Genomic DNA, 27,906 nt, shown 5'->3' on the forward strand with positions numbered 1-27,906 from the left:
CCATGGTTACTTTGCCGTTTGGTCCTGTGTTATCTGGAATAAAAGTACAACAGGTAGTACCTATCATGGCACAAACGCCTCCTTTTTCTGCTAGTATCATATCAAGGGCCATACGGTTCTGGAAAGTCATAGTAGATGTGGGTCCTAACTGGTCAGCTAGACCTTGTAAAGCGTCCCTAGTATAGTTAACAAACCGTTGCTGGTTGTAATAGATATAATTTATCCAATCTACATTTTTGTTAGCTGTGATCATAGGGATTAATGATTCAAATCCAGCTGCTACCTGATCCCGGGCCTTGAATTAATCTGGGACCCCCCTTGGGACTCCTATAGCATCTACATACACATGGGGGTCAAAACTTCCTTTCAGATCTCTTTTTTCCCTTGTAAATATGTGACTATTTTGAGAGGTGGTCTCTTGGGTCTCAGAGAGTATATGAAAAGGCATGATCGCTTTCGCCAGGGTGCATTCTCCCTTCCAGTTCCCTTCGATCCGCCGAACTGTTTCTAACTGTATACCATTCAATACTCCTAATCCCGTTCCTACCCCTCCTAATAGCGGGTCATACCATTCTCTTTTTTGTCTATGACAGCTGGGGGATTCAGGGAAGGAAATATTGAAGTGTACATTCTTTTTCTGCTGTTGGGTTACAGCGCTCTTACAAGTGTGTGGGATTCTTTCCAGACTTTGTACTGTTATATGTGGCTTAAAACTATCTCTTAAAATTGTTATCAAGAATACAAAATATCTTCTATTTCTTATTTGGCTATTATTCATACATAATATCATCCCATCAGTTTCTTTTATTACAATCGTAGAGTTGAGCCTCTCCTTGTTGCATCTTTCATAAGTCTTATTTATCATTTCGTTTCTATTTTTACTGGTTGTATATTTCTGTCGATACTGTAAATCTGGTTCATAACAACAAAACCACAGCCCCGGCGTCTCTTCTTGTATGCTAATGTTGGCTGTTTTGTCTATGTGAAGGTACACAGTCCCTCCATGTGGTCCTTTTTTCCAAGTCCCTTCGGTTGTAGTCACATTTGTAGTATAACACGGGGCATTGGCCTTACAGGTGTAGTTACCCTGCTTTCTATCCACTGTGGCATTCGCCCACCCTGTCCTGAACTGTTCCAGTGATTCTGTACTGATTACGTGTACAGGAGTAGCAGTTCTGCCTTTTTGTATAAGAGCACACGCAACAACCGCCGCAACAACCGCAAAGATCTTCATTCTTCTGGCTGAAGAACCTTTTTACAATGACTGGCGTGAATCCAGCTTGCCTTTCCTTCGAGCTTCACTGAGGTGCTTGTAACGAGCAAAACTTGAAAAGGACCATCAAACCGTGGCTCAAGGCTCTTCCTCACGTGTCTTTTGACAATGACCCAATCTCCTGGTTCTAGCTTATACGTCCCTTCAACTGAATCAGGACCTGGAATGGAAGCAAAGACTTGTGCATGCACCTTGGTCAATTGTTTGTCAAGCGTTGATACATAATCTGTTAGTCTACCATACTGCATTTGGAGCACCTGTGGAAAATAACATCCTAATCTGGGAGCCGACCCAAATAAGATCTCATATGGGCTGAGACCTGTTCTTTTTGTGGGCGTGTATCTTACTGAGAACAAGGCTAATGGTAGACACTCGGTCCATGGTTTCCCGTTTTCTACCATTGCTTTTTGGATTTTCAATTTGAGAGTCCCATTTAGTCTCTCAACCTTCCCACTGCTTTGTGGATGGTATGGTGTATGTAGGGCTTGACTTATGCCTAGAGCTGACAACACATGGTTCATGATTTTACCCGTAAAATGAGTTCCTCTGTCTCTCTCGATCATCTCTGGAACTCCATATCTGCACACCACCTCGTTGATCAGTTTCTTTGCTGGGGCTACGGCTGTAGCTTTGGTTACTGGAAAAGCTTCTGGCCATCCTGAAAAGAGATCAATACAAACAAGCACATACTCCTAGGTACCAACTTTGGGTAGTTGAATATAGTCTATCTGCAGTCTCTGGAACGGATATATAGGTCTGGGTGTGTGCTTCTGTGGTACTTTTACAGTTCTTCCAATATTATGTGTTGCACAGATCATGCATCCTTGTGTAAAACTGCTGGCCATCACACTAAACCCTGGGGCATACCACACCTTGTTTACCAAGTCCATCATTGCCGTTTTTGATTGGTGAGTCGCTCCATGTGTTATTTCGGCCATCATTGGGAACATTGTCTTAGGCAGGCACAGTTTATTCTGGCATTGCCAGAGGCCATCTTTTCGTAGCGTTGCTCCTTGGGCCGTCCACTTGTCTTTTTCTTCTTTTGTTGCTTGTCCTTGAAGTTTTTGCAGTAGTTCCGGGCTTACAGCTGGTCTTGTTTCCTCTGGATCTTTTATCTGACATACGGCTGCTAACACGGGTAGCTTCTGTGCTGCTTGCTTTTGCTGCTTCGTCTGCCAAAGCATTTCCTTTTGTCTCTGGTGAACTCACCTTGGTGTGAGCTTTTAATGTTTACTACTGCTACTTCTGTGGGTAACATCAGGGTCTCCATCAAGTATTTTACAAAGTCTGCATTCTTTACAGGTGTACCTGCAGAGGTCAAAAATTGTCTTGCCCTCCATATGGGGCCATAATCGTGTGCAATCCCAAAAGCATATCGAGAGTCAGTGTATATATTTGCTGTCTTTCCTTCTGCATGTTGGCATGCTGCTGCCAGGGCCTTAAGCTCCGCTTCTTGTGCTGAGCGGGACGCTGGTAAGGAGGCTGCTTCTAGGACTACATCTTCGGTGGTTACTGCATATCCTGTAAGAAAAGATCCTTCTACAAAATACCTTGAACCATCCACAAAGAGTATTAGGTCTGGGTTTTGGAGTGGGGTATCTTTTACATGTGCGAACCCCACTGTTTCCTGGGCCATAAGGGCCATACAATCATGTTCATCAGTATCAGGCAAAAATTGTGACCATACTTTACCTACGTCTTCTCCCCCTTGCTCCAAAGGCAGTAAGGTAGCTGGGTTCAATGTAGTACAGCGGTGTAAAGTAACCTGCTCAGGGAGAAGAAGCGCACAGATTAATCTCAAATGTCTTGCAGTGGACAAATGTCCAGACAAGTTTTGTTTTGCCTTCTCCCTCATCTAAATCCATAAAGACTCGTGTGAGTGATGTCACCTCGCCTCCTGTGTAACTTTGCTGGAGGGGGATGGTCTCTTACACATAAACCAAAATTGTACCTGATCAGTTCCTTCACCCTTCCCCCCTTTGTGGACTCTGCGAGAGTGATGTAGCAGAGTTCAAAACTACATCTCAACATAACACTAATTTAACCCCCTGTAATGTACAACAGCCTGAAACAAAAATGACTTTTTCCTGACAAAATACATTTGATCTTTACAATGACATAATTTCTATATGAAATCAAAAATAGAACAATTGTAGTTAGTTATTCAATAAAACAGAAAATATTATCTCTGATCACATTAATTACTGCAAACCAATAAACAGTATATAAAAATAGGGAACGGTGGGGGCACATACATTTTCAAACCCCCGTGTCTCACAGTATCTGTAGTTTAATACATCTGAATTAACATCAAAACACATGAAATCTGATCACATCATAACACATAAATATCGTAACTTTTATAACCAACAGCGCTTGCGCAAAAGAGAAGAAATGTATTTAGGTTTGTAGACATTACTGATATATATATATCTCAGCAGTGCATATTGAAATCCCTTTGTCTCATCAGCCCTGCAGACTGCACCCAGTCAGCCCCCCTCCTCCTCCTCCCAAACACAGCACACTTTAGGGGGGAGGGAGGTCACACACTCATTTCTCACAACTTCTCACAATCTTAACACTTTCAATGCCGGCAAAACAACATACGTATCTGCAATCATTTATCACACCATTGTACAGGAATTATCTACGTTAATGTTTAACAGTACAATCTGACGGCCACCATCTCTATATTATGATGACGTGTTGTTTCATCAGTGAACTAGACTGGAACTTCTGTAAATAGAAAAAACACTACAAATGACAAAATTAACAAGGTGATTATTTCATACTGATTTGGTTGGGCCGGGCGTGGCCACATCCTCCGGAGGGGGCTTATAAAATCCACCTTCTTGTGTGAGTACCGGATATAACGGAACAACAGGTTTAGGTGTACCAAGATGGCCTCCTGGGGCGGGGAGTGGTGCCGAAGGCGTGGCATATATGGGAGGATCGGGGCGTGGAAAGTGACATGATACACAATATTCAACTTGGGGCGGGTTCTGTTGACCACAACTGGGACACTCCCACGAAGTTAGAATTCCACCGTCGCCATTATAGGGCGGTGGCTGGACACGTTCTTTGTAATACACATATTTGATGATTTTACCCTTTCTGTCTCGTATTTCTTGCTCAGTAAACTTGTCTTTAGTTATGGCTATGGCTGTTCTTTGCCAAGCTAATGCTTCATCTAACTTTCCTTCGTCACTTAATCTTCCCTTGTTTTCCCTAAGAGCTGCAGCCCATTCTTCCATCTATAAATATGCCACATATGTGCATAACTTTCTTACTATTTTCTACATTCTTCTTGCCTTCTCTTTTTTCTACTATCTCTTTTGCGGTTAATGAACCACATTCCTTTGCCTGTCTTTTTTTTTTTTTTTTTTTTTTTAAACACATTAAACATACTGTTCTATATTTAACACCGTCCTGAGAATGAAACCTTATTCTCGATGTTTCTGAACACAAAACTCTGTCGTCTTAATGGTATCAAACTATACCCTGCGACTAATTAAATTATTACACTTACACCTGTCGTCTTAATGGTATCAAACTATACCCTGCGACTATTTGTCTCTGTCGTCTTAATGGTATCAAACTATACCCTGCGACGAATTAAATTATTACACTTACACCTGTCGTCTTAATGGTATCAAACTATACCCTGCGACTATTTGTCTCTGTCGTCTTAATGGTATCAAACTATACCCTGCGACGAATTAAATTATTACACTTATACTTATCACCTATGCCGGCGAGACGCGACTATCTATACTATGATTCTTGGAGCCACACAGCGGGTTAACTCTCTGTCGCTGAGAGTGTGGACGGGATCGACTCCAAATACCTCGGTATCTTATCACCTGCTCACTCTCCCACACGGATAAGAGCCAATATTCATAAACATGAACTTAACCTTACCGTGTTTTATTTGAAGCTGATCAGACTTCCTGGGAGCGTGGCTGGCGATTCGCTGTTGAGGCGTCTGGGGGTCGTCGATCATGGACACGGCTTATCCCTCGAGTGTGGCCCCACGTTGGGCGCCAAATTGTTCGGGTACTAATCAGTCTCAACCGGCAGGGATAATACGCTGAGTTCGTACGAAAGGAATCACACCACACAAAGTCTGGTATAAAGTTCCTCACTCAGCATCAGGAGAGGCGTCACTGATTTATTACACACATTTGTTCTATATCCCCTTTCTCCTGGGGGTGGGTACATGTTATCACACTTTTATAAAAGCACGTATCACTGTAAGCCTCTTGTTACTTTGTGTCATCCTTGGATAGGTTCACCCTTATCTGGTCCTTTAGATATGTCTTCATAGTTCATAGTTTGTTCATACCAGGAAGTGACTTGTTATTTTATTAGTGCGTAGTCCCTGTTCAGGGGCCATCTTGCCACGTATACTTATCTAATCCTATTACTATTGCTTCATCACAATTATGTACACAACTCTATAGTCTATATTTTATTAAAGAAAGAAAATTATTATAAACATTAACTTCTGTCCACTCCATCCTTCACATTATGACTCAACATGTACGTTTTCATGGTGCTCTTAATGCTCTTTATATCCTATGTAAATTTGAAATATTCAAAATGATATGGAAAATATAAAACTATAGATTAAACTTTAAAGCATATTGCCAATTTTAACGGCTTTTCCGTTTCAAATACTCTAAAAAGTTGTGAAACTGTGCAAATATTTAGCAATTTCATCATTTAGCCTCTGTACATCACCACAATGGATTTGAAACAAATCAAAAAGTATGTGATTGAAGTGTAGACTTCAGCTTTAATTAAATGGGTTTACCAAAAATATTGCATTAACTGTTTAAGATTTACAGACATTTATCCATAGTCCCTCCATTTTCCCAGGCTCAAAAGTAATTGGACAATTAACTGATAAGTGGTTCCATGGCGGTGTGGCCTGTCCCCTACTTATGACATTTCATCCCATGTGACCGCCGCTACAGTCTGTGATTGTCTAGACTAGAGTCTATGGAGGTATGCGTGAAGCACAAAAAAATAGGCCTTGTCCTATTTTTTTCACAGACCCTTCACACACTCCATTGAAACAACGGTCGTGTGAACGGCCCCATTGAAATACATGAGTCCGTGTGACAGCTGTTGTTTTAATGGCCATCACACGGACGTGATACATGCTTGTCTGAATTAGCCCTTAAAGAAAAATCCTGTAACAACCACTAACCAAGTCACTCACACTTTGGAGGAGGTAGGCGAATCATTGTCAAATTCTACAATAAAGAGGCACATTTGTGAAAGTAAATACAGAGGGGGTATTTATCAACTAAAAAGTCACAAAATGGGATGTATTTATAACGCTTATACCATTTTTTTAACAGATTTACTATAATTTACCATAGTCATTTTAGCCAGAAACTGCCCTAAATTATAGCGAAAATCTACGCAACCTCCTAGCTGGCATAGATTTCACTCTGTGGTAGAGCTGTATATATTTTTTAACCATTTTCAGGGAAAATGTATGTACCATTTATTTTATAAGGAAAATGCATTAAATATGTTTCCGAAAGAGTTTTTCTTTCCCATCATTCACTGATCATCATGCGTTTTTTATTCAATGTTATTGTGAATGGCAACTTGCAATATAAATATTTATATCTTTTTTTTATTTTATTTGGTAAAGATTTTTACATTTTGTTTTATATTTTTTTTGGAGTGGAATAATGGGGTATGAACTCACAAACAAAGAGAATTAAGCAGCAGGAAGAAAGCAAACAAGAAGACATTGACAGGGGATCTAAGATGATGAGGGGATTGACCAAACACATAAAGGGGGGATAAAAAGGAGGGGATAGGGTACATTAACATACAATTTTCACTACAGATTTTACCACAATTTTTGCCACGATTTTGTTTGCAAAAAGTACAGTAAAATATTTTCCTGTAATTTATACGAAGAAAAAGTGCCTAAAAATGGTCTGAACTTTTACTGTGCAGGGAGGAGCTGTTGCTGATTACAAGTCGCTCTCCTGTGTACATTTACTCCTGCCTGAGCACAGCTCGAGATAACCAGTAGGAGGGTGAAGGCACAGAAATGGAATATTCTTCAATAGCCAAGTCAGCCTCCTGACTTCAACCCGATTGAGCACGCTTTTCACTTACTGAAGGCGAAATTGAAGTCAGAAGGAACCAAAAACAAGCCGCACATGAAGGCGGCTGCAGTAAAGGCCTGGCAGACATCTCAAGGGAGGAAACTCAGTATTTGGTCATCTCCATGAGTACCAGATTAGATGGCAGTCATTGAATGCAAATTAGAGGACAGCCCCCATGTGGCAAAATATCTTGGTGTTTATTAACACATCACAAATATTTATAAAAGCTAAGTTTCGACTCCGCAGGAGTCTTTGCTTGAGAAAGACTCCTGCGGAGTCGAAACGTAGCTTTTATATATATTTGTGATGTGTTAATAAACACCAATATATTTTGCCACATGGGGGCTGTCCCCAAGTTTTTGGATCAATAGCCCGTCCGGATGGGATTTCTGGACACGGAATTTACATCTCTTTTAAATTAAAGTGGAGAGATCCCGATAAATTGAGTTCTGTGGATTTACTTTTTTACAATTGAATGCAAATGAAGCATAATTCCTATATTTATTATTGTTAGTTGCTCCAATTACTTTTGAGCCTGTGAACTTGGAGCCACTATGTAAAAAATGGCTGTAATTTATAAATGGTTAATGCAATATTTTTATTAAACCCCTTAAATTAAAGCTGAAAGTCTACACTCTAATCTTCATTGTTGTGTTTCAAATCCATTGTGATAGTGTATAGAGTTTAAATAGTGAACATTTTGTCAATTTGGGTCCAATTTCTTCTGGACCCAAATGTATTTTATGTTGAGTACTTCTTTCACACCCTTAGATTTCAAAATTCTGCTGGCTGCCCTTGGAAATAGACAAATGTTTAGGTTAATTTCACTGTCGGACATGTGACCTAATAGCATACTGTAGCTCTGAGGCTCTGGACACTTTTGTTTAAGAAAGTTTCACATCAGATCCTGCCCTCAGCACTAAATATATAACTGTACTATAGCCTTATGCACAGTCTAACTGTGAGTCTAACTGTGTAATCGTCTTCTGAGTTCCCACAGAGCACTGATCTCTGGTAACAGAAAAGCTGCAGAATTTTTGGTATTTGGCTTATGACATGTCGGGAGAACAAAATATCTGTCTAGGATGGCAAAACCCAACACCATAATGGGAAAGCCCAGTATAATCTTTAATATGAGGCCCCCTCTATTTTATGAACGTCCTTGGTAGGAAACTACGATGGAGCTGCCATCAGATTGAAATTAGGGCTAAATTCTCACAGATGAGTAAGGGTAGAGCATAAAGTGAATAATGCACTGTTAATATATAATGATCAGTATATACAGAAACAGAGACGCTATTAATGAATACATGGGCCTAAATTATTAGAAAAATGGACCTCACCAAAATAGTGCAGTGTCGGTAATAGTTTGTAGACTCTATCATTAACATCACTCTTAACTTAAAATAGAAGTTATTTGCATTAGTTATGAACAAATCTATTGCTTTTGACTCTGAGCCCGACTTAATTAACCATGCAAAATGCCAATTCTTCCCTGTTGGTTTTGGTAATCAGTAAGTGATAATCTCTTAACTGCTCACAACATACTGAGTCATTTCTTTCCTGGAATAATTATTATGACTCTCTTGCTTCAGAAACCATGCACCGCCACTTAAAGAACAAGGATGCATAATTTGCTAGATTCTTATACCTGCTTAAAGCTATTGCAGCTGTGATTTACCCACTCAACTAGCAGCTACGAAAATCAGTCATCAACCTCAGCAGCCTAAAGTGAGCTGTAAATCAGTCATCTGAAACGTGTCCGACCAGCTCAGGATTGTGCACTTCCCCCTTTTTACATGCAGAGCATATTAAATGAATGATGGGTACAAGCATCGATGATTAACACGCGGCTAGACTATATCTTACATTCGGATCTTTTTAAATCATTTTAAATACCATTTAACAGTGTGAGATGAGAAATGTTACCCTGTGAGAGGAGGAAACTTTAGTGCAGGTTTTTAAATAGGAATTCCACCAGAAATAAAAAAAATCACACTGCACAATCTAAACACAATCTAAAAGAGATTTTGAACATACAGTTTCTTTTGGAATGAATGCATTGGTGGCCACGTCATTGAATGTTAAAGGGCTATCCTCAGAACACAAAGTAAAGGTATATCGCTAGGATATACCATCACTTTGCAATCAGTGGGGGTCTGACTACCAGGACACCCACAATCCTGAGATTTAAGGGGTCGCAGTGCTGATTTAACCCCTTCACTATTTGTCATTCACATTGGCGCTTTCAGTCACTGGCTCTGCAGGTATGTGAAGCATGGCACAATTCACTGGAATATAGTAGTTTTGTGGCAAGGAGCACCACTGTGCAGGGAAAAACAGTGAAGAAACAGAGCACTAAAATCAGCTCTGCAGCCCCTTCAATCTCAGAATAGGTGGAGGTCCCGGTTGTCTGAACCCTACCAATCACAAAGGAATGGCATGTTCTAGTGATATGCCATCACTTTCTGTGATGAGCATAACACTTTAAATAAATATGAGGGTTCTAACTCCTCTAATCCACATCAATTGCTAGAACAATGTGGCAATGGTGCTAGGAAACCTTGTGCCACTTTGTATTCAGTCTGCTCTGTTTGGCTTTCCCCCGGTTAAACAGAAATAAACTTTTTTACACTTGTGGAAATCTTGCAAAGAACATGGGGTTCATTTCCTGCTGATTCCTTGGATTTTCGGCTGGTCGACTATTGCGCATCTGCCAAACTGAGGATTCGGGACATGACCAGTAGAGACCAAAGGACATGAGTGGGCATAAAGCAATAGACGTGGTGTTGACAAGAGGAGTCGCATGACCAATAGAGAGAGTACGGTTTATAGGTATAAAGTAACAGGAAATATCAGAAATTTAGTAGAATTTGAAATAAAGGTATATTAGTAATCATTACTACTTTAAATCAATATATTTATAAGAAAGTGGCCCACCCCTTTAACAGGAGACCATTAAATAATTGAATTGCCAATATGACTGCTGAATTTTAGGGACTGGGGAGCTGAACTTCTGTGACTGGAACCCTGCCTTAGGCTTCAAGAGGGCATGGCCTGCCCGTGCTCCTTCTGAAGACCGTTATTTTACAGCCAGACATTTACTTGTGAGAAGGAGGAGGTCAGATCTCTTTGGACACACAGAGAACAATTCTTTATATATTTCTCACATCTTCTATTGCAGTATTAGACAGAATAGTATCAAAGGAGAAGAATGTTAAGGGAGCAATTGCTAGTAGAGTTTTTTGTTTCTTCTGTACATTTACAAGATTATAAAGTCGTGATGATAATGAGTGGTGTCCAATATACTATGCTACCATAAAGCTGACAAGGCTTCTTAAACTTTTTCTACCGCGGCCTCAATAGCCAGAACATAGGGGCCTCCCACCTGTGGTCGAAGTCCATGCCAAAATGAATAATATTGCTCAATTTACCTTACATTCTTCTCGTGAATCCAATATAACGTTAACATATGTGCAAATGGATTCAATGTTGCTATACCAGAGATTGTTGCAGTCAGAGAAGGCCTGTGCAGGTTAAGACCACCTTTGTCAAAAACTTCTCCCAAGCTGCACCTCACCAATAACATGCTCGCGCCTCACTGGTGAGCCCAAGACTCACAGTTTGAGTTGCACTGCTTTAGAGAAAACAAAGGGTCATAAACCTATATGGTTTCTCTGCATATTCATTAACGTAAATATTTAATACAGAAAATATATAACTCTGTTGGATATACTTTACGTTTTTTCTATAGAAAAATTGCACTTTTATGTCACTTTTGTTATCCATGTTGCACCTAGGCGATGAATTGGGAATGCTGGAAGACATGGCTGTTGGCATTTCAGATTTGAGACACGTAGTATTTAAAATAACTGAAGCTAAATCGGATGACTTTCTTCCTGTTGTGACTGGGAGACGGTAAGAATTGCTTGTACCAGACATTGACTTTCTCACATCTTGGAAAATTTGATTCAAAAAGCATTTTGTTTTTCAAAGCCCATAAGATTTCACGAGTAATTAGTGTTCTAATGCATTGAGATGCTGATATTGCCACAATTAAATCATATTATTGAATCAGAACTTATATCTTTGTACGTGTATGTTGTCTGGGGCTGGAGTAATTCATTCCACTTATAAAGCTGACATTTAGGAATAAGATTATTGACCAACTTGTATCATAAACAATAAGTCACATTACTAAATTGTAAGAAGAAAACGCTGACGTAATAGTTCATTTTTGGATTTTTGTCAATGTTATTGTCGTAGTTAAAAAGGCAAACAAACAAAAATTATTTTAAGTGTCATTGCTCTTGTGGAATTCATAGTTGTGTTTTTTGCTTTGGTGTAGTGTAGTCCTAGTGGCAGGATCTATCTCCATGAACACCATTTTTATCATTTACATATTGAATTAATGTACATAAAGAATTGAATAACTTTGCAAACACATTGCATTACTGATTATGAGTTACAGCCTGTTCTAAGGTATGTTCACACGTGACAGATTTGTTGCAGAAATTTCTACCATTGAAAATTGGTTCATACATTTAAATAGGGATTTTTCTGCAGCATTTGCATGGACTTTTGCAAATCCTATTCAGATGTATGGAATATACATGTATGGATTATACCTACCTGCAACAAAAGAGCTGTGTATGAACGTACCCTTTTATTCCAGAGCTGCATTCACAATTCTGCTGGTCGCTACAGGAAAAAGCACTGGATTCATAATACAGGTTGTAATTCAGGATTAGTTACAGAAAAGTATTGCAATGTAACTACAGAGTAATTTAGATTGTTATGTAGATTATATGTCTTGTATGAATTGTTATTTACTTGACACTGTAATGTATGATATGTTTGGCGCTGTTTTTTTTTATGTGTAAAAAACGCCCAAAATCGCCTCTTATTAATTTCAATGAGAGGAGGAGGCGTTTTTTTCCCACGAGCAGTAAAAACAGCTTGCAGGAAAAAGAAGCGGCATGCCCTTTCTTAGGGCGTTTCCGTCTCCGACCTCCCATTGACATCAATGGGAGGTAGAGAAAGCAGTTTTCGCCCGTGGTGCTCAATGGCCCGCTGGCGAAAAACACGGCAAATGTTCTGCTGGCAGGTCAAAATCTGTCTCAAAATTCTTGAACGAATTTTGAGGCCGATTTTTCTGCCTGCAAAAAAACTCAGTGTGAACAGGGCTTTTCTCTTTGATTTGTAAAGTGCTGCAGAATTACCAGTTCTTTGTGGTTCAGAGCGGCTACTGATTAAGTATTAGTTTACGTGCATTTGTTGTTACATTGTGTTCATGTGGCCTAAATTCCAATAATAATATGACAACAAGTTACATTTAATTCCTTCTTCCCTGTGTTTCTTATAGGGAGAGCAGGGCACAAGTTACTTGTAAAATGAGCTAATAGACTATTATGATGAAGTCAGCAAACAATCTATGTTTTATCGTTTTCTTAACTGTTCTTTCCAGGGACCACTATGAGGTTGAGGTCAAACTTCCAACCAAAATGTTTGAGCTCCTTCCGCCAGAGATTAAAGATGGAAAATTGCTGAGTATTTACCCAGTGCTTTTTAACGTAGGAATTAATGAGCAGCAAACAATTGCAGAAAGGTAAGAAAGTTTTCTAAAATAAATGAGCTTTAGGCCTGAATTTGCATGCAGCTTTTATTGATTATAATTGCAAATGAGAAAAAAAATGAAAAAAGATTTCAGAAATGCCATGGCAGTCATTTTATCACATTTGTTTTGTAAGGTAAAAACAGTATATAGTACAGACTTGTGGTCTAATATTGCGTAAGTATTAGGCTATGTTCACATCATGTTTTGGCCCTACTTTTAGCGTGCGTGTTGGGAAAGCTACATACGTACATGCTAAACGTGTCCATAGAGCCCCATTAGCCCAGCGATGTCCAAAAGAGTGTCCTTTTGGCCACCGTCGGGCTGGTATATGTCGGCATACTTTTTTTTTTTTGGAGGATGCAATAACGTAGTATACTATGCCAACGCTCTGGTCCGGGACTCATGCTTTACAAAGCCCCTAAAGCCACTGTCTATATATAGACAGTGACAAGGAGGGCTTTCCCAAGATAGGAGTCCCCGACCAGAGCAGTTGCGATGCTCAGGCTGGGGACTCCATAGTTGAAAGCCCCTAACATCACTGTCCATGCATGGAATAGGTAAGTACTGGTTGTTTTTTTTATTTCAAAACATTTGCAGCCAATACTTAAAATTTTAAGAATGCAGATAACCCCTTTAACAGAGGTAAATATATAAGTAGTTCCAGGCATGATTGCTTAAATGATCTAAGACAGTAACATGATGTAAAGTGAATATACTCATGTCAATTTGCTTCTGATACGTGCAATGTGCCAATATTTTTCACTGCTGGGACGCTGATCATTGATGTTTTCTAGAACAAAAGTGAATTTTTAACTTAAAATCAGTAGGATGTGATAGTGTTTATGGGATACACCCGGCGCAGAAAAAACTGCCATTGGCGAGTAAATTCATACATGGATGGGCCAGGTCTGGAAGTCTGTGAGAGCTAGAGCCATTCTTTGTGAGTTACTCTCTACTCTAGCCCATAATGGGGGAAGGGTTCTGACATCCATATTCCCTGATAACCTTTTTAAATTGCTTTGATTGGACTCTCTATAACATAATACTATATAAGAGATTGTAACCCTCGTGTTCTTGTTTTTCTTACAAAGACATGACATGCAAGGCCCACACACATTAAAATACTATGTATGATTAGGTTCATTTGTCATCGTCCCCAGTCAGACATTTATCACAAGAATTGTTTTATAGATATTCCCAGTGAAGCTTTCTTAATTAATTTTCTCCATTGCAGGTTTGGTGACACTTCGTTACAAGAAAGTATAAACCAGGAGAATGTTGAACACTTGGAAGAGTATTACAGACTGTGTACAGATAAAACATCTCCAGACGGTAAGTATAGTTACTGGCTAGAATACTAGACTCGCTAGAAGCGCAGTGTATGTAATTATTTTATTTTTATGGTTTAATGGGAATGAGGTTCTGATCTACTTTGCATTTGCACAGGAGCCTACTGTGACATTGTATTAATCAGAGAAAAGAACACACACAGCGTTCTGGATTTAATCCGGTGGTGTCGGGAAAATGAATATGTGAACACTATAGCACATATAACATCCTGGCTGTAAATACTTTGCTTTGTCCTGTAAATATAAATTATTTCTTGCTCTTTTTTTTATACCATATGAAAAAGGAAAATTTGTGCTGAGGCACTCATGTACTATGCTTCAATATTTTACTATCGTCTGTTATTTATATTGCCTTTACAAAAACCACAGTCCTGCACAGAGGATGCACTCACTCGCATAGCCCCTGACCCCCTCTCAGACACACTATTCCATGGAGAATTAAAGGGTTGTCCCAGGCATATACCATAGGCCTTTCATTGTTTGTCCTGGGACAGTGGCTTGTCCATATGTGTGACTGTCCCTGGTACTGCAGCTGAGCCCCATTTACCTGACTGGATGAGTTTGCGGCGCTCTGTTCCGTTGATCAGTGGGGGTTTCGAGGAAAAACTCCTGCCCAGGGCCGGCCTTAGGATAGAGTGCGCCCTGTGCAGCAGAATAGTTTTGGCGCCCCCTTCCATATTACATAGCTTCCACACAAATAATGCCACCATATACTGTTCACATAAATAACTCTGGTATATCCTGTATGTATAAATAATGCTACCGTTTACTTTATATATAAATAATAAGTTTGTAAAATGTATACATCATAATAATTTTTATTTATATAGTGCCAACATATTCCGCAGCACTTTACAGTTCAGGGGGTACATTGTACAGACAATATCAGACAAAATTGACAATATATCGACAAAACTAATTTACAATTCAAAACAAGAGGAGTGACCCTGCTCGCAAGAGCTTACAATCTATGTATACACATATACCTCCTTATACAGTACACATAAATAATACTGTACATATAAATAATACCCCATGTACTGTGTCCATATATATATATATATATATATATATATATATACAGAAATATATATATATATATTTTTTGTCTATATATATATATATATATAAATAATGCTGCCATATAATGTACAAATAAAGTCCAACATATTCTGTAAATACTCTACACACACATAACACCACTACATATTGTTTGTATAATAAAGTACTGCTATATACTGTACACATATAATACCATTATATTCAATACACACCTATTATACTGCTATATACTGTACTCCCATATAATACCGCTATATACTGCATACACCTATAATATCGCAACATACACTACGCACAAAATACTGCTAAACAGTCTACACACACAATACCACTATATACACAAAATAACACTATATACACACACTATATACTCTACACATGACAGTTTTGCCACTATTTACACAATAGCACAGCAAAAACTGTTTTTAAATCATTGCTGCAAAACGGCAATGTGTGAATATGCCCTAACAGTATCATATGAACACGAGAATCATATATATCCACATGCACACACACACACACATATATATATATATATATATATATATATATATATATATATACACACACACACATTTACGCACTCATGCATAAACTTACAAACTCATACACACACTTGATCTTGTGGACATGTGTCTTTTTGCAACCGTACTACCTATGTAAGGTCAGCATCAGCCATGACTAAGGACGCGTGTAGCGTTTGAAACGCGTAGGCTTCTCTACTGATATTTTTCCTCACACTACCAGGATTGCACACTCTCAAGTATTCATCCTGGTTTTTTCCTTTTTTAATCTACGAATTTTTCTCATTAAACTTGGAACATTGTTCCATTTTATTCCACAAATCCACGCTGGATCCAAATCCTCTTTTTTCTATTGTTAACTATGTAACTCTTACACACTCATACACACACTTACACACTCATACATACACACTTACATACATACACACACACTTACACACTCATACATGCACACACTCATACACGCTCATACATACACTTACCTTCTATGTAGGATCTCTCATGCAGACAGTCTCCTGAAGCAGCAGGGGCCTTTACAACATGCCCCATCCCAGGACAGCAGATATAACCAGCTGCAGAAAGTAGCTGGTCTGTTGGTCTGCAAGAAGAATAGGGGGACCCTGCACAGGAGAGGAGGGGGACACAGTAGAGGGAAGCAAGAACACACAGGAGAGGAGGGGATACAGGAGACACAGGAGAGGACAAGAAAGGGAGCTTCCTCTCTGGCTGTGGACGCTCAGGCTGCTTCCCCCCTCTTCTCTGTCCCGACTGTTCAGATGCGAGAGAGAGAGAGAGAGAGAGAGAGAGAGAGGTAGAAAGGACGTAGTTAGTATTCATAGCTGTCCACAGGCAGGCTGAGGAGATGGGATATGGGGCCACCATAGAGAAGATTATGTTGTAGGAGGGAATAGGGGCTGCAGAGGGAGTAATCTATGGAAGCATCAGGCAGCATGTTTATTGTCAGTGATGGCGCCCCCTTTACTTAGGAGGAGTGATGCTGCCGCACAGGTCGCACACATCTAAGGCAGGCCCTGCTCCTGCTGATCACACATTGATGTCATATCAATGTTTTTCCTTCAGAAAACCCCCTTAATTAACCCAGGCATGTTTTTGTAGTATGGTGGGAGACTGTAAAACATTAGTTGTAATGCATTTTATAAATCCCCTTACAATATACAGAAGTGGAAAGCTTGCTAATACTATGCTAGTGCTTAAAGGGTAACTCAATTTTCAGAAAACTTGACATGTCATAGTGACATGTCAGAAGTTTTGATCGGGGGATGTCTGAGCACTAAGACCCCCACCGATCGCTAAAAGAAGCGGCAGAAGCGCTCGCGTGAGCCGCTTCCTTTCTGAATGGCTTTTCTCCGAAAGCCGATGTAATGTGTACGGGCTCGTAGACTTTCTATTGAGTCCGTATACCGTTAGAAAAGCCGATCATTAACCAGGCTGCCCAAGCGCATCTACCGATTCGTTTTAGTGATCGGTGGGGTCTCAGTTCTCGGTTTTCTGAACGTTTAGTTACCCTTTAAAGAAACACTCCTGACCAAACAGATTTATGCCTAGTCTATGATGTGAGGGGATGGTGCATTACACAGGGATTTTCACTTTTTTTCTTTGAATCCCTGTGTCATGCACCACACCTCCGACCCTGCACTGGGCATAACAGTGCATCAGTTTTGCCTGGAGTGTTCCTTTAAAAAAATCATAAACATTAAAGTGGAGTGGTTTTGAAGCATTCTGGCCATTGATTCCTTATAGCCAGATGCCACTTGTTAGTGAATAACATTTTTGAAAATCTGGTTCACACCATGCCATGGACAGCCCTGTGTTACAGGGCCTGTTTTCTTTTTTTTTTTGTTTGTTTAATCTCAAACTAAAGTATGCCCTATGCTTTGTGTTTTAGTGGCATCTTCCCAGGGATAACCGCATATGTAGCTTTTACACGTGATGCCACAACGGGGCTTTAGAAGAAAGAGTTCAATTGAGTCTGTCCTATTCACTCTGTGCATTTACAACATGGAGTGTTGATGGGCTATAGACAGACACTGGGTTGGCTTCAGCACTAAGCAAACCTGGCCAGGTGGCGCCAATGGTGATCTGGGTAAAAATGCTCATTGCTTGTGGAGCCAATGTTGGGGTCCCCCTGTGCCGACTTGACAAAGACATTACTATAAATGAAGTCTTATGAAATTAGTCAAGTAGACTCTGAGCCTTGTTATTTCTGCATGTTAAAACGCCAGGAGAGCATTTTAGCTGAGTACTATATAAAATATGGATGTAGAACTTCAATGCAGGAGTCCAGAATTGGAGGTTGCTGAATGCAGTGCGTTCAGATTGTGTTCCTTTACACATAATCTATGACAAAGCCTTTTATTCTAGACATTTGTGGCTTTGCTCACAAAATCTGCAACCCTAAATATTCTACTTTTAGCCCAGTCATTTTCTTATAATTTGTTAATGCCTCTATAAGTTCTGAAGGTTTCATCTTAAGTGGTTCTTTATCACAGTGAGAGCAGGCACACTTGTAAAGAACTTAAATATTCCCATTAGAGTTGCTCACCATGAATCCATTTGCACTAGGTTGCAAATGAAAGATTGTAGTGGATTAGAAGGAAAAGCAGTGATTTGTACATCAGCTGGAGCTTTTCCCTTCAAAGATGTCAGATTTGCTGACTTTCAAATGCCACAAACATATCTGCTTTGTAAAGCCTGGTTAACAATTTACGACTACCTAAATTTTTACATTGCAACCATTTCAGTGAAAAGAAGTCAAACTTATTGACTAGCAAATTCGTTGACAGTAATTCTCCTTCTTATTTTAATGTGGGAGAACAGAATGTTCTTAATAGTACTGGCCATATTTTTTTTATTGTGAATTGTATTCTCCATTAATAAAAATTATACATTGCTCTGGAATCCATACGACTGGTAAATGTAGGTTCAACAATTGTCATACCATGATCTCGTGAGGTTTCAACATGGTCTCCCAGTCTCTCCTAACGCCTTCCAACTAAGGGCCTGTTCACATCACCGTTTATTTCCGTTCCGGGGTTCCGTCAGAGGGATCCGTCGGGTGAACCCCGCAATGGAAAGTGAAACTGACAGCACAGCTTCCGTTTCAGTCACCATTGATCTCGGAGTCGACTACGCTATTGATTCCGTCGTAAAACCGGAAACCAGCCGGAATGGTGACGAACGGAAAGCATTAGCGATGTTTGACATCAATGGTTACTGAAACGGAAATGGTGCTGTCAGTTTCACTTTCCGTTGCGGGGTTCACCCGAGGGAACCCTCCGACGGAACCCCGGAACGGAAATGAACGGTGATGTGAACAGGCCCTAAGGGAGGGTTCACATATATCAGTTGCATCAGCATCAGTTTTTTTGTCTCTCAAGTTATTACAACTGATGCAAAAATGTTTTCATCAGTTGTTAGATGTCATCAGTTTTTACCATCAGTTTTTACCAATATTAGGGCCTGTTTACATCACCGTTCATTTCCGTTCCGGGGTTCCGTCTGAGGTTTCCGTTGGGTGAACCCCGCAACGGAAAATGAAAGTGAAAGCACAGCTTCCGTTTCAGTCACCATTGATCTCAATGGTGACGGAAACATCGCTAATTCTTTCCGTTCGTCACCATTCCGGCAGTTTTCCGGTTTTCCGACAGAATCAATAGCGGAGTCGACCAAGCTCAGTAAATATATCCAACACCAAAACCAAGCTTAGTGCCTAAATACAACACCAGAACCAAGTTCAGTACATATATACAGCACCAGAACCAGGTAAAGAACTTATATACAGCACCAGAACAAAGTTCAGTACATATATACAGCACCAGAACTAAGCGCAGTACATATATACAACACCAGAACCAAGCTCAGTACATATATACAACACCAGAACAAAGCCCAGTATATATACTAGTCCTTCTTAATGAATTAGAATATCATCAAAAGTTAATTGATTTCAGTAATTCAATTCAAAAAGTGTCTCTCATATATTATATAGATTCATTACACACACAGACTGATCTGTTTCCAGCATTTGTTTATTGTAATGTTGAATATTATGGGAACAGTTAATGAAAACCCAAAATTTAAGTCATTCAGAACATTAGAATATTATATAAGCCCAGTTTTACAAAAATGATTTTTAATACCGAAATGTTGTCCTACTAAAAAGTATGTCCAGTATCTGCCCTCAATACAAGGTTGGTGCTCCTTTTGCATGAATAACTGCTGGGGTGTTACTTTGATAGCGGCCTTAAGCTCGTCTGCATTGTTGGGTCTGGTGTTTCATCTTCCTATTAACAATACCCTATAGATTCTCTATAGGGTTTAGGTCAGGTGACTTTGCTGGCAAATCAAGCGCAGTGATACTGTGGTTAATAAACCAGGTATTGGTACTTTTGGTAGGGTGGGCAGGTGCTGAGTCCTGCTGGAAAATGAAATCTGCATCTCCATAAAGCTTGTCAGCAGAGGGAAGCATGAAGTGCTGGAAAATGTCCTGCTAGACGCTGCGATGACTCTGGACTTGATATAACACAGTGGACCAACACCAGCAGATGACATGGCCCCCAAACCATCACTGACTGTGGAAACTTCACACTGGACTGTAAGATTGGATTGACACCTTTCCACTCTTCCACCAGACTCTGGGACGAGATTTCTAAATGAAATGCAAAATTTACTTTGTGAAGTTTCCACAGTCAGTGATGAAACAACCTGGGCTTCCATAACAGCTCATGCTAGAAATAGATCATTCTGTGTGTAATGAATCTATATAATATATAAGAGACACTTTTTGAATTGAATTATATATGTTTTGAGCTTGGTTGTTCTGATATATATGTACTGAGCTTGGTTCTCGTGCTGTATTTATGTACTGAGCTTGGTTCTGGTGGATATATGTGTACTGAGCATGGTTCTGATGCTGTATTTATGTACTGAGCTTTGTTCTGGTGCTATATTTATGTACTGAGCTTTGTTCTGGAGTTGTATATATGTACTGAGTTTGGTTCTGGTGTTGTATATGTGTATGAGCTTTGTTCTGATGCTGTATATATGTACTGAGCTTGGCTCTGATGTTGTATATATGTACTAAGCTTGGTTCTGGTGCTGTATATATGTTCTGAGCTTCTTTTTGGTGCTGTATATATGTATTGAGCTTGATTCTGGTGCTGTATTTATGTACTGAGCTTTGTTCTGGTGGGTATATATGTACTGAGCTTGGTTCTAATGCTGTATTTAAGTACTGAGCTTTGTTCTGGTGCTGTATATATGTACTGTGTTTCGTTCTGGTGTTGTACATGTGTATGAGTTTGGTTCTGTTGCTGTATATATGTACTGAGTTTGGTTCTGGTGTAGTATATGTGTATGGGCTTTGTTCTAATGCTGTATATATGTACTGAACTTGGCTCTGATGTTGTATATATGTACTAAGCCTGGTTCTGTTTCTGTATATATGTTCTGAGCTACTCTTTGGTGCTGTATATATGTATTGAGCTTGGTTCTGGAGATGTATATATGTTCTGAGCTTCTCTTTGGTGCTGTATATATGTATTGAGCTTGGTTGTTATGATGAATATAACTCCAGAACCAAGCTCAGTACATATATACAGCGCCAGAACAAAGATCAGTACATATATGCAGCACCAGTACAAATACAGCTCAGTACAGAGATAATTTGCAAATTTTGTTTAACCCCTGCCATATAAGTTTGTACGGAATCAAACTACAGCTCCCAGTATAGCCAGAACAATGGTAAGGATATGCTGGGAGTCGCTGTTTCACAAAAAAGACCGATACACACATCATCTCGCAGCAGATCATACAGTGACTACAGTACTGAGCAGTCACAGGGAGAATAAACATTTACATTTTGTGACTCACCGGTGATGACTTCTCAGATTCTAATTGTTCTCTTTACTTTTCCATCTGGTCCAGAACTCTATGATGCCTCCTGGCCATGACCCATTTCTGTGGAAATGGGTCAATTTGCTTAATCAGATGTCTTCGGAAGCTCACTTTTTCAACATTTCTGCACCTATAAACGAAGAGCAAACTCTTATGGTGCCACACTCTATGCCACTAAATATAGTAGTATCATACACTGTGTCCCCGAATATAATAGTGCTACAAACTGTGCCCCTGAATATAATAGTACCATACACTGTACCCGATTATAATAGTACCATACACTGTGCCCATTAATAAAATTGTGTCAAACACTGTAAAGTAATGCACCACACACAGTGCCCCCTGTAGATAGTGCTCCCAGTAGAGCCCTCTGTAGATAGTGCTCCCCATAGAGCCTTCTGTAGGTAGTAGCGTTCCCTGCAGATAGTGCCCCATGTACTGTTCCCTGCAGACAGGGCCCACTGTAGCATTCCCTGTAGATAGTGCCCCCTGTGGCATTCACTGTAGCGTTCCCTGTATAGTTCCCCCTGTAGATAGGGCCCCCTGTGGCGTTCCCTGTAGACAGGGCCCCCTGAGGCATTCCCTATAGATAAGGGCCCATATATAGTCCCCTGTAGTTGGTGCTCCCTATATAGTCCCCTGTAGTTACTGTTCCCTATATAGTCCCATGTATCTACTGTTCCCTATATAGTCCCCTGTAGCTACTGTTCCCTATATCGTCCCCTGTAGCAATTGCTCCCTATATAGTCCCCTGTAGCTACTGTTCCCTATATAGTCCCCTGTAGTTACTGTTCGCTATATAGTCCCCTGTAACTACTGTTCCCTATATAGTCCCTGTAGCTACTGTTCCCTATATAGTCCCCTGTAGCTACTATAACCTATATAGTTCCCTGTAGTTACTGATCCCTATATAATCCCCTGTAGCTACTGTTCCCAATATAGATCCCTGTAGCAACTGTTCCCTATATAGTCCCCTGTAGCAACTGTTCCATATATAGTTCCCTGTAGCTACTGTTCCCTATATAGTCCCCTGTAGCAACTGTTCCCTATATAGTCCTCTGTATCAACTGTTCCCTATATAGTCACCTGTAGCTACTGTTCCCTATATAGTCCCCTGTAGCAACTGTTCCCTATATAGTCCCCTGTAGCTACTGTTCCCTATATTGTCCCCTGTAGCTACTGTTCCCTATATAGTCCCCTGTAGCTACTATTCCCTATATAGTTCCCTGTAGCTACTGTTCCCTATGTAGTCCCCTGTAGCTACTGTTCTCTATATAGATCCCTGAAGCTACTGTTCCCTGTATAGTTCCCTGTAGCTACTGTTCCCTATGTAGTCCCCTGTAGCTACTGTTCCCTATATAGTTCCCTGTAGCTACTGTTTCCTATATCGTTCCCTGTAGCTACTGTTCCCTATATAGTCCACTGTAGCAACTGTTCCCTATATAGTCCCCTGTAGCTACTGCTGCCTATATAGTCCCCTGTAGCTACTGGGGATTATATACAACGCTGCCCACGGTAGAAGGAAAAAAAAAACATTTCTCACCTGTCCCGTTCCAGCTCCATCCTCCAGCGATGCCAGTCCTCCTCCAGCGGAACGATGCAGCGGCGCGATGACGTCATCGCCGACTGCATCATCACTAAAGCGCCGAATGGCGAGGCATCATGTGCCTCGCCAGGGCAGGGCTAGTGAAGTCAATTGTATCCGTGTCCTAAGGACGCGAATACAATTGAGTGCAGGGGACTGGTTCCGGCTTCCCGCTTCACCCGTTTCTGCGAACCGGCTATAATTTTAACCGGTTCGAGGGAACCAGGGCGAACCGGCCGGATCCCACCCCTGTCTGGACCTAATCAATAGTGGTGCTGTGCTGTAAAAGTGTAAGGCCTCATGCACACTTATGTGTTTTTGTGGTTTACACGGTCCGTGCAATGGCCAGGACCACCAAAAAATAGGACATGTCATTATACGGGCTCACTGAAATCAATGTGTGCATGGTCCGTGATTTGCGGATGGCCCGCGGATGACACTCCGCGGCCGTCTTTGGCGTAATCACGGGCCGTGCACACGGCTACGGTCGTGTGCATGATGCCTAAGATTGGCCTAGGCCTTCTTTATAGGGATCTGTGGAAGTCTCTTGAAATTGGTCTCACATGACAATAAAGTTATAGCATATCCTAGAAATGGCATAACTTCTTATAGTTAAAATACCCCCTTAGGCCAGGATCACACACACAGTATTGATGCAGTTTTGGGCTCAGCTTTTTGAGCCAAACGCAGAAGTCGACAAAAAAAGAAAGGATATTCATCAGTCTTTTATTTATATCTTTTCTTCCTTTTAGATCCACTTCTGGCTTTGGCTAAAAAACCCTGAATTAAAAACTACATCAATAACTGTAACAAAACTGTGTGTGTGTGATTGATTAAGGATTATATTTTAATATTTTAGCACACAACCACTTCCTAGAGTGTGATTCAGCTTTGGAGACCCCTTTGACTTTCCTGAAAGCTTGCTATTGCTGCTAATATGTTCACACAGAGTTTTTTTACAAACAGAAAAAATTTACCTCAAAATGCAATAATTTCTTTTTTTGCGTTTTTCTTCATTATGTAAATGCAGAACCGGTTAGCAGTTTTTGGTAAAAAAAATCAAGTCAAAAAAGCTCTGAACAAATGGCAATTTTTTTTCTGCCTCCTGTTGATTTCAATGGAAGTTTAGAGGCAGAAACCACTGCAAAATAATGCATGACACTTGTTTTTTTTTCCGCGAGCTGTCAAAAACTGTTAAGGGAAAAAAAACACTTCTACCTCCCATTGAAATAATTTTCGGGTCAAAATCAGCGCCAAAAAAACTCTGTGTGAACTGGGTCTAAGGGCAGATTCACACGAACGTTGCGTTTTTGCGCGCGCAAACAACGCAGCGTTTTGCGAGTGCAAAAAACATTTGACAGCTGCGTGTGTCATGCGTGTCTGATGCGCGGCTGCGTGATTTTCGCGCAGCCGGCATCATAGAGATGAGGCTTGTCAACGCCCGTCACTGTCCAAGGTGCTGAAAGAGCTAAATCTTTCAGCACCCTCGACAGTGAATGCCGAACACAACAGCGAAAAACCTGTAAAAAAAAAAGATAAAGTTCCTACTTACCGAGAACTTCCCTGCCGTTGCCTTGGTGACGCGTCCTTGGTGACGCGTCCTTGGTGACGCGCCTCTCTTGACATCGGGCCCCACCTCCCTGGATGACGCAGCATTCCAAGTGACCGCTGCAGCCTGTGATTGGCTGCAGCCTGTGCTTGGCCTGTGATTGGCTGGAGCTGTCACTTGAACTGAAGTGTCATCCCGGGAGGTCGGACTGCAGGAAGGAGACAGGAGTAATCGGTAAGTTAGAACTTCGGTTTTTTTACAGGTTAATGTATTTTGGGATCGCAAGTCACTGTCCATGGTGCTGAAACAGTTTAACTCTTTCAGCACCATGGACAGTGACTATATCCTGACGTCGCGTACCGATAATTTTTTTGCCGGGATCGGCCAAAACGAGTTTGGCCGAACCCGGTGAAGTTCGGTACGCTTGTCCGGCTTCGCTCATCGCAAAGACACTCCGTTTGGATGTTCGGAAACAGAAAAGCACGTGGTGCTTTTCGGTTTTCATTCATCCTTTTCACTGCTGTTGCGCGAATCACGCTCGTCCCACGGAAGTGCTTCCGTGTGGTGCGCGTGATTTTCACGCACCCATTGACTTCAATGGGTGCGTGATGCGCGAAATACGCAGAGTTATTGAACCTGTCGCGCTTTTTGCGCAGCAGACAAACGCTGCGCAAAAAGCACGGACTGTCTGTACTGCCCCATAGACTTGTATTGGTCCATGCGTGCCGCGTGAAAACCACGCGGCCCGCACGGACCGAATACACGCTCGTGTGAATCCCCCCTAACAGTTGTAATAAGATGTGAAGTTATTATAGTCTGAATGAACTCCTTTTAGAACTAATTACCCTCACCAGTTAGACAACTACCCATCCTCATACTTATGGTCAACACTGAACAATTAACATATATACAGTGTTGGCGTATAGAATATAAGTGGAGACCAGACTAGTGCATGATTGTTGGCAAATGTGTCTTAGGCTTTGTTCACATCTGCGTTGGAGGCCGAGTTTAGCAGAGATTACCGCAGACAATAGCGCAGCATCCTACTCTATTGTCTCCGGTAAAACGAGGGACACCCCGAAGGAAAGGCGACGGAACAGTTCCGTCAGCCACCGGGAGATGTTTGTCGTGCAATGGGACTGTTGCTTCCATTATTCCCTTGTTCTGCTCCTCTGATTGAGAAGAACAATGGAATAGCCAGAAGCCATTGCGAACATAGCCGTACAGATTAGCTTAATTATGAAGATACATTATTATTGAACTATTATTAATATTCTCTATATTGGAACCAGAGCAAGATGCATAAACATCCCTCAGCAAACTGCTTGCATGTTCCCCCATAATCTCACCACAAACCTAGCAGTATAGAAGTATAGCGCCAGTAGGCTGTTTACAAGCTACTTATTGATGTACTTTGTTGTTGGAGTGGAAAGGCTAGATTCACAAATGCAGTTCTTGGTGCACTCATTTTTATTTGAAGTCAGGAGTGGAAGCAAAAGGAAGGAAACATAGTATATAAAGACAGGACTTCTACTTTTACTTTCTTTTGTGCTACGCCTGTGTTTGGCTAAATAAAAAATCTACAAAAATTCTGACCACATTTTTTAGAATCCAGCAAATTTTGGGCAGATGCAGGATTTTAATATCTTGCACACTTTAAGAAGTTAGAATGTGGTATGTGTTTAGTTATGGAAATGCACACTTTTTTTTTCATCGTTTTCTAGGGAAATGCTGCTTCGTAAAAAATAAATGTGCTAAAATATGTATATTTAACAGGGAAATAACAGTCATGCTGTTCAATGAGCAGGGTACAGTACTTTTCTACTTAAAAACAATGCCAACACATAATGAATTATCAGGGCAGACTACCTGTCTAAGTCCAAAAATTATATATGGTGACTGCTGCTGTCTTAAGTACCATCATTATTAATCACATTATTAATCGCATTTCCACCTCCTGTTGAGGCATTCTCAGCCATTGTTCCCATAGGCAAAGAACTGCATGTAATGGAGCACAGCCAGGCAGTTATAAACGCAGCCAACAGCAACACCGTAACCTTGAACAATTTCAAAAATATGTTTTATAAAAAGTTATATCCATAGACTCTCTAAACTGCAGCCTGACATCTGCTGACCGATCTACAGGGCAACTATATTACGTTATTTTAATTTAAGGGAATATAACTGATAATAAAACTGGGTTAGCGAGTTTATATTTATGCAATTACTTTTAATCTTTAAGTTAAATCAGTTTTCTATTTTTATTTTTTTTACCAAATTGTATACATACATACTGAGAAAATTGAAGGCAATCAAGGTAAAAACATTTAAGAAAGTTTGAAGAGCAATATAATCATAGACTTTTTATGTCCTGAACTCACTTAAAGGGGTTGTCCAACTAATGACCTATCCACCGGATAGGTCATCAGTACATGTTCTGTGAGGGTCTGACACCTGGACCCTGCACCGTTAAGCCGCTCTGACTGCCTCCGGACATCGGACCTACATGCCGGAAGCAGTTGGCTCAGGCCACGGAATAGCGGCCGAGCTGCAGTACAATTCAAGTGAATAGGAGCAGAGCTGCAGTGCTATGAACGGAGCCAACTTCCTCCGGCTCTGTACATTCCATAATGGGCAATAAAATCTGGTGCCCGCAGGACACCGGAGCAGCTGATCGGTGCGGGTTCGGGTGTCGGACTCGCACCGATGATATACTGATGACCTATTTGGTGGATAGATCATCAGTTGTCCGGTAGTGGACAACCCCTTTAATATTGAGAGCAGTCATGGTGGAGTGGGTACTTTAGTATTTACCTAATATAGTCATAAAGTCACCTCATTCACTGACAATTTCAGGTTTGAATACAGATAACAGCAATCTCCACACT

At 40.6% G+C, this 27,906-nt stretch overlaps 1 protein-coding gene across 4 annotated transcripts in view; it reads left to right on the forward strand.

The window, feature by feature from the left end:
• Nucleotides 1-27,906, forward strand: part of INPP4B (inositol polyphosphate-4-phosphatase type II B) — a 622,734-nt gene that overhangs the window by 565,285 nt on the left and 29,543 nt on the right. For all 4 annotated transcript variants that reach the window (XM_075860411.1, XM_075860409.1, XM_075860408.1 and 1 more), the window contains 3 exons: nucleotides 11,214-11,331; nucleotides 12,881-13,021; nucleotides 14,265-14,362. In XM_075860411.1, the coding sequence (XP_075716526.1) occupies nucleotides 11,214-11,331; nucleotides 12,881-13,021; nucleotides 14,265-14,362 (357 nt within the window). The remainder of the gene's footprint in view (nucleotides 1-11,213; nucleotides 11,332-12,880; nucleotides 13,022-14,264; nucleotides 14,363-27,906) is intronic.

Source organism: Rhinoderma darwinii, chromosome 1 (genome assembly GCF_050947455.1).
Source record: "Rhinoderma darwinii isolate aRhiDar2 chromosome 1, aRhiDar2.hap1, whole genome shotgun sequence".
Classification (NCBI taxonomy): Eukaryota; Metazoa; Chordata; class Amphibia; order Anura; family Rhinodermatidae; genus Rhinoderma; species Rhinoderma darwinii.